Source organism: Miscanthus floridulus, chromosome 9 (assembly GCF_019320115.1).
Source record: "Miscanthus floridulus cultivar M001 chromosome 9, ASM1932011v1, whole genome shotgun sequence".
Lineage (NCBI taxonomy): Eukaryota > Viridiplantae > Streptophyta > Magnoliopsida > Poales > Poaceae > Miscanthus > Miscanthus floridulus.
This window is the reverse complement of record NC_089588.1, coordinates 46,338,495-46,345,081: the sequence shown is the minus strand read 5'-3', so window position 1 is coordinate 46,345,081 and position 6,587 is coordinate 46,338,495. Positions and strand designations below refer to the sequence as shown.

Here is a 6,587-nt window from a genome sequence, read left to right as displayed (position 1 = left end):
CATATACGTACGGATATCATCTGTTCAAACCTCTGAATTTTCTCAGTGGTTCATCCTATTTCTGCTTCCATAAAAGTTGTGCGATTCAGTTGTCTGTCTAGCTTGTGTGCTTTAAGCGTCGTTGGGAAGTGAGATGTTTTCAAAGACTGTCAAGTACCGCTCTTTTTTCGCACTTCTCTTTCATGCTTTGCTTTCCCTGAAACCAAAGCTCCAGTCAAGAATCTTCCAACAGATGATCACCACACCTGTTGCTGACAAAAAATGGCTCAAATAATACAAAAAGCCATGAACAAGTACCGGGAGTACTCATTAGACATAAACAAGGATTAGTGTAAAGGTGAGGAGCTTGTACTAGAGTTGTAGTGGGCAATGGATGGTGGCTAAAGATTACCAGGAGATTACAAAGCGCGAAAGCTATGATGATAGAAGGGATGCTATTGTTGCATGCATTGGACATCACAAACCCCCAGTAGCTAGGCGATAGCATATGATCGGACCCTATACACCTTTGAATTGCTAGATAATGAACCAAAAGAATTTGTGGGGGAAAGAGAGAGAGGGAGAGAGAAAAGAAAGATACAAAAAAAAAAAAACTAATAAAGTTACATGTTATTGATCCCCAGCTCTTGTCACACCATCTCCAATGTCGGCCGACCAACGTGTAGAACGTACGTCTAGCTCCAATCTGCACTACAGTGCATGCTAGCTGTAACTTTAGTCCTGCATGATGATGATGAGTCGTGTGTTTCTGTAACAATGGCGAGAAACAGGTGTATCAGGCCAGCAGGTCCGGGAACAGCTTGTAGCAGTTGGCCGGCGGCGGCTCCTTCCCGCCGCCGTCGGGACTGCTGCTCTCCTCCCCGCCCGGTGTCGGAGCCGCCACCGCCGCCGAGGAGGTTGAGGTGGACGGCGACGTCTGCGCGGACGACGACGCCGCGTGGCGCGGGAACTCGTCGGCGAGCATCTGCACCACCTCCCGCATGGTGGGGCGCTCCACGCTGTTGTCCTGCACGCAGAGCATGGCGACGAAGAAGAGGTGCGCCACCTCGTCGGCGGGCGCGCCAACAAGCCTGCGGTCCGCGATCCCCGGCACGGCCTCCCGTCGTCCTGCCGTGGCGCGCTTGGCCCACTGCACGATGTCCACGCCTTCCCCGAAGTCGGGCCCCACGGGGCGGCGCCCCGTGATGAGCTCCAGCAGCACCACCCCGTAGCTGTACACGTCGCTCTTCTCGTCCACCCGCAGCGTGTACGCGTACTCTGAAAATTGCACGTAAAAAGAGGTTGCACGATTAGTATTGGTAGTATATATAATATAAGCAGGTTATTTAAGCTGCTGCCCTAGCTAATGTTTGTCTATTACGCGTGCCCATGCTGGCCAAGGCGATCCCAGCCAAATCGTATCTTTGGGCACGCATGAACCCAAAAATAAACTACTAGCTGTATGTATTGAAGCGAATGCCACTGTTACCAAAAAGAAAAGAAAAGTTGGTGACTGCACGCATTAACAGTGGCGTATGTATGTATGCCCCCCTCTGCCGTTGAAAAAAGCATGGCCCGTCGTCTCCCTTTGGCGACGTTGCATTGCATGGAGGAGGCAGGAGCACGCCGCTTTGGCGAAGCCCCATGCGGACGACGACGCCTTTTGGTTGCGCTTGGGTTACTGCGTGCCGGTCAAAGATACAGCAGCGGGAAGGAAGGGACCAAGGCCAGCCGGAAAAACGCGAGTGCTGTTCTTCTTCGCCCCAACAACTGGATTCGTCGTCTCAGCTGTTGTACTGAGAGTGACAGCGTATGTGTACCACCAAGACATCTGACTTCTGGACCGCACCACCATGACCATGCAGTGCACGACGACATGCATGCGTTTCAGCCATTGATGGCCTTTGGAGTTTGGTGGCAAGCCCGATGCTGCTCCACTGCCCTGACCTGGGTGCATGCGTGACTGTGCTGGGAACGGCGAAGGCGGACGACGCCACGGAGGAGGCCCACCGGGCCCACGTCCGCATCGTCCAGTCACCATCGGCGCTGGGGCCGGGGCCGGGGCCCGCGCCGGGAATTATTGGGCGATCCGAGTCTGCCCAGAGGACCTCTTTTTGGTGGGTCGCCGAGTCTGCCCAGAGGACCTCTTTTTGGCCGCTTTCGATGTCGGGCCCACGGCTCAGTGCTGACGTGGCTGCTGCCGCGCAATGTACTCCTACGAATTTGTGTGCCGCCGCGTGTCAGGGAGCCATACCCCCAGATATCGCCATTTCATAATGGCTTCAATCATCATGTATATATATATATATATATATATATATATATATATATATATATATATATATATATATATATATATATATATATATATATATATATATATATATTACGGAGGCTATTCAACTTGTTGGTCTACGTTGGTATGGGCTGTACTCTGCTCACGTGTCCTAGTACCGTGTATGTACAGTAGAGGCGTGCCGGCAAGACAGCGCTTGAGGAGATACTACTCACCGATCAATCAAATCCTAACCGTCTGATTTATGAGCAGAAACGGACGGAGATGGTACGTACCAGGGGCGATGTAGCCGTAGGATCCAGCGACGGCGGACATGCACTCGTCGGTGGCGCCGCCGGAGCCGCGGCGGAAGAGGAACTTGGCGAGGCCGAAGTCCGCGACGCGGGCCTCCAGGTTGTCGCCGAGGAGGATGTTGTTGGACTTGACGTCGCGGTGCACGATCATGGGGGAGCAGTCGTGGTGGAGGTAGCACAGCCCGCGCGCCGCCTCCAGCGCGATCCGGTACCGCCGCTCCCACGCCAGGGACGCGCCGCGCTTCTTGCCGTTGCCGTGGAGCACCTCCCCGAGGCTGCCGCCGCCCATGTACTCGTACACCAGCACGTTCGCGTCGCGGTTCGTGCAGAAGGCCAGCAGGCGCACGATGTTCCGGTGCCGGATGCTGCCCAGCGTCCGGACCTCAGCTTTGAACCCGCGGTCGTCGCCCTGCCCCTGCTGGGACTGCTGCAGGCGCTTCACCGCGATCGCGCCGCCCGACCGGGTGCGCCCGGCGTACACGACGCCGGCGCCGCCGCGGCCCACCACGTTGCCGTCCTTCATGCACTCGATCACCTCCGCCACGCCGAAGTCCACCTTGTGGAACGCCGTGAACCGCCACCTGCCTTCCCCGCCGCCGCCGCCGTCCACGCGGAACGACCGCGCGCGGAGCACGGCCGCCGCGGCGAACACCACGGAGCAGGCCAGCAGGCCCAGCGCCAGCACCAGCTTCAGCTCCCCGCCGCGCCGCGTCGTCGTCGTCGTCACGCCCCCCGCGACGCCGCCTCCGGCGCCTTCCGTGTAGTTGCACGGCCGGCTCACCACCGGGCCGCACAGCCTCGGGTTGCCCGCGAACGCCGTCGCGTTCAGGTACCCGAGCTGCCCCGTGTCCGGGAGCTGCCCGGACAGGTCGTTGTACGAGAAGTCCGCCGCCGTGAGGCTGCTCATGGCGCCGATCGCCGCCGGGATCGCGTCCTCCAGCGCGTTCCGCGACAGGTTGAGGTAGTTCAGCACCCGGATGCCCGCGATCGCCTCGGGGATCGCGCCGGACAGGTTGTTCCTGCTGAGGTCGAGGTACGTGAGCTCGCTGCACTGCCCGACGGCCGCCCCTGGGATCGGGCCCGACAGCTCATTGCCGCTGAGGTCGAGCTTCACGAGCCGCCGGAGCTCCCCGAGCTCCGCCGGCACGGCGCCGCCGATCCGGTTGTTGCTCGCCAGCAGCGTCTGCAGTGCGGTGAGGTTGGCCAGCGTGCTCGGCAGCGGGCCCGACAGCAGGTTGTTGGACAGGTTGAGCTGCGCCAGCTGCGAAGACGAACTGGCGGCGGACGCGCTCGGGTTCGACGGCACGGCGCCGGAGAGCAGGTTGTTGTGGAGCTCCAGCAGGCTGAGCCGTGGCAGGTACAGCAGCCCGGCGGGGATGCTGCCGTTGAGGTAGTTCTGGCCGAGCCGGACGCGGGTGAGGCTCGTGCACGAGCCGAGCGAGCCCGGGATGGGCCCGAAGAGGAAATTGTTCATGAGGATGGCCGTGTGGAGCTGCCCTGACGCGCACAGCGTCTCCGGGATGACGCCGGTGAGGCGGTTCGAGGACAGGTCGACGAGCCGGAGCGGCGCGCTGGCGCCGAGCCCCGCGGGGACGCGGCTCGTGAGGTTGTTCATGAACAGCTGCACCGTCTCCAGGCGCGGCAGCGCGGCGATGAAGTCGGGCACGGGGCCGTGGAGCCGGTTCAGGAATAGGTTGAGCAGCCTGAGCGAGGTGAGCGACGCGAGCGAGCGAGGGACCTCGCCGGTGAGCGCGTTGTTGGAGAGGTCCAGCGCGGTGAGCGACGTGAGGTTGCCGAGCTCCGGCGGGATGGGCCCGGAGAGCTGGTTGGTGTGGAGGAACAGCGTGTCGAGGGACGCGAGCGCGCCGAGCTCCGCGGGCACCCGCCCCGTGAGGCCGCAGTTGGAGACGTCCAGCACGGTGAGGCTGCGCAGCCGCCCCAGCGCCGGCGGGATGCCACCGTCGAACACGTTGTAGTACCCCAGGTAGAGCTCCCGGAGTGTGGTGAGGTTGCCGAGCTCCGTCGGGATGCGGCCCTGCAGGTTGTTGCCGTTGAGGGACAGGTACTCCACCGCGGGCATCGCGCCGTACGCCGACGGGATCTCCCCCTTGAAGTAGTTGCCGCCGAGGTCCAGGTACCGGAGCCTCGGGAGTACCGCGACGCCGAGCGGCAGCGGGGACGAGAAGTTGTTGTCGTAGGCGTCCAGCACCTCGAGCGCGGGAAGCGAGGCGAAGTCCCAGCCGCCGTTGAGGTCGAGCGCGCCGCTCAGCTGGTTCCCGGACACGTTGACGTGGCGCAGCGCCGGGAGCGGCGACGCGATGGCCACGGCGCCCACGATGCCGTTCCCTGCCAGCGAGAGGGACTCGAGCGCGCCGAGCCCCGTCAGCAGGACCGAGACGGGCGCCGCGCCGCTGGACGACACGTTCATGTTGGCGATGTCGACGGCGACCACGCGCCCGGCCGCGCCGCACCGGACGCCCGTCCAGGAGCAGACGGACCCGGCATTGGCCGCCGACCACGACCGCAGCGCGCCCGGGCGGCAGCCCAGCGCAGTCTTGAGCGCGAGCAGCGCCATCGCGTCGCCGCGCAGGTCGCCGGTCCCGGTCCCATTGCCATCGGCGGCGGCGTTGGTGGACAGGAGCGCGAAATGCAGGAGCGCGAGAAGGAGCAGAGGTGGCGAGGGCCTCATCGATCGTGGTGCGTCGATTGTTTCTTGGGTTCGTCTCTGAGCTTGTGAATTGCTGTTCAGGAGACTAGCTAGAGGAACTGAGCTGCGGCCATTGGCACCGGCATTGGAGGTTATTTAGTAAGCTGGGCAGAGAGTGGAGGAGGAGGAGGGGTAAAGGCATGCGAGAATCTTGAGAAGCTTCACAAGAAGATGGAGTGGAGGCTTGAGAGTGAAGCTGGGAGGTGGAAGATGATAGATAGTGTCAGGGGCGATCGAGGGGAATATGTTCGTTTGTCTTTTGAGATATATATGGCCTGTGGGTGAAGGGTGTCTAGACTCACTCTAGAGCAGCGCAGTAGCACTCTGTGCTAGCTAGTGCATTGCTCTGCTCTGCTCTCTGGTTTTCAGTGGTGCTAGGGCGATTCTCTCGCTCGCTCTCATCTCCTTCCTTTTGCTGTTCTTTGGCACTTTGGGAGGAGAGGGAAGGCAACTGTTGAAGGCTTTTTGTAGGCGAGGAAGCAGCCATGGCAAAAGAGATGGGATGGGTGTGGCGCAAGTGGCTTGCACTGTGCTAGGGAGTTTCTTCTAGCTTTGAAATTCTCCAAGGACATGCATGCATGGTCCCTTTGGTATTTGTATTTTGCTGGGTCCAAATCTTTTGTTTGTGCTATTGGTTCGGTTAAGAGCGTATTTGGAGGGAAAAGGTTTGTTTGAGTTATGATGATGGCGTTGTCGCGCCCGACAGCAAAAGAGGAATGCACTCCGGTCTGCATCAACGTACAGGAGCCGCCGAGCCGGCCCTATGAGTTTCGGTAATGATTGTGTAGAGCACAACAAAACAAATGGATCGGGGAGATCTGCTCTCCTGGATTGTCGCTTTGCTAGGAGCTACGGCCGCCGCAGTCACGATGAAACACATTTACGGCAAAACGATATGAGTTAGTCTGAAAACAGGGTTTACGAGAGAGTGAGCATGCATTGTGAGCGTCTACATTGTCTTGTACTGTATATATATATATATTTTAAAAAAAACAGACATCTTGAACCACAGCTTGCAAATATCCTCTAGATTGGTTACTCGTTAGGTGAAGCAACGAATAACTCTGAAACCCAAAACTGAAAAATGATACTAAATCCGTTCCAAATTATAGTTTGTTTGACTTTTTTAACCATAAGTTTTACCACTCGTTTTATTCAAAAATTTATGTAAAATATCATTTCTTTTGTTGTGGCTTGCTTTATTAACAAACATTCTTCTGAAATGACTTAAATTGGACCATATTTGCATAAATTTTTTGAATAAGATGGGTGGTTAAATTTAGAGTAAAAAAAGTCAAACGAATTATAATTT

At 58.3% G+C, this 6,587-nt stretch overlaps 1 protein-coding gene across 1 annotated transcript; it reads right to left on the bottom strand.

The window, feature by feature from the left end:
• Positions 1-355: 355 nt before the first annotated feature.
• LOC136481854 (leucine-rich repeat receptor-like serine/threonine-protein kinase BAM1) lies at positions 356-5,496 on the bottom strand. Its single transcript, XM_066479130.1, has 2 exons — positions 2,551-5,496; positions 356-1,257 (listed from the first exon to the last, which is right to left on the bottom strand). Exons 1-2 carry the CDS (start codon positions 5,255-5,257, stop codon positions 776-778), a joined length of 3,189 nt encoding a protein of 1,062 aa, XP_066335227.1. The 5' UTR covers positions 5,258-5,496; the 3' UTR covers positions 356-775.
• Positions 5,497-6,587: the final 1,091 nt, after the last annotated feature.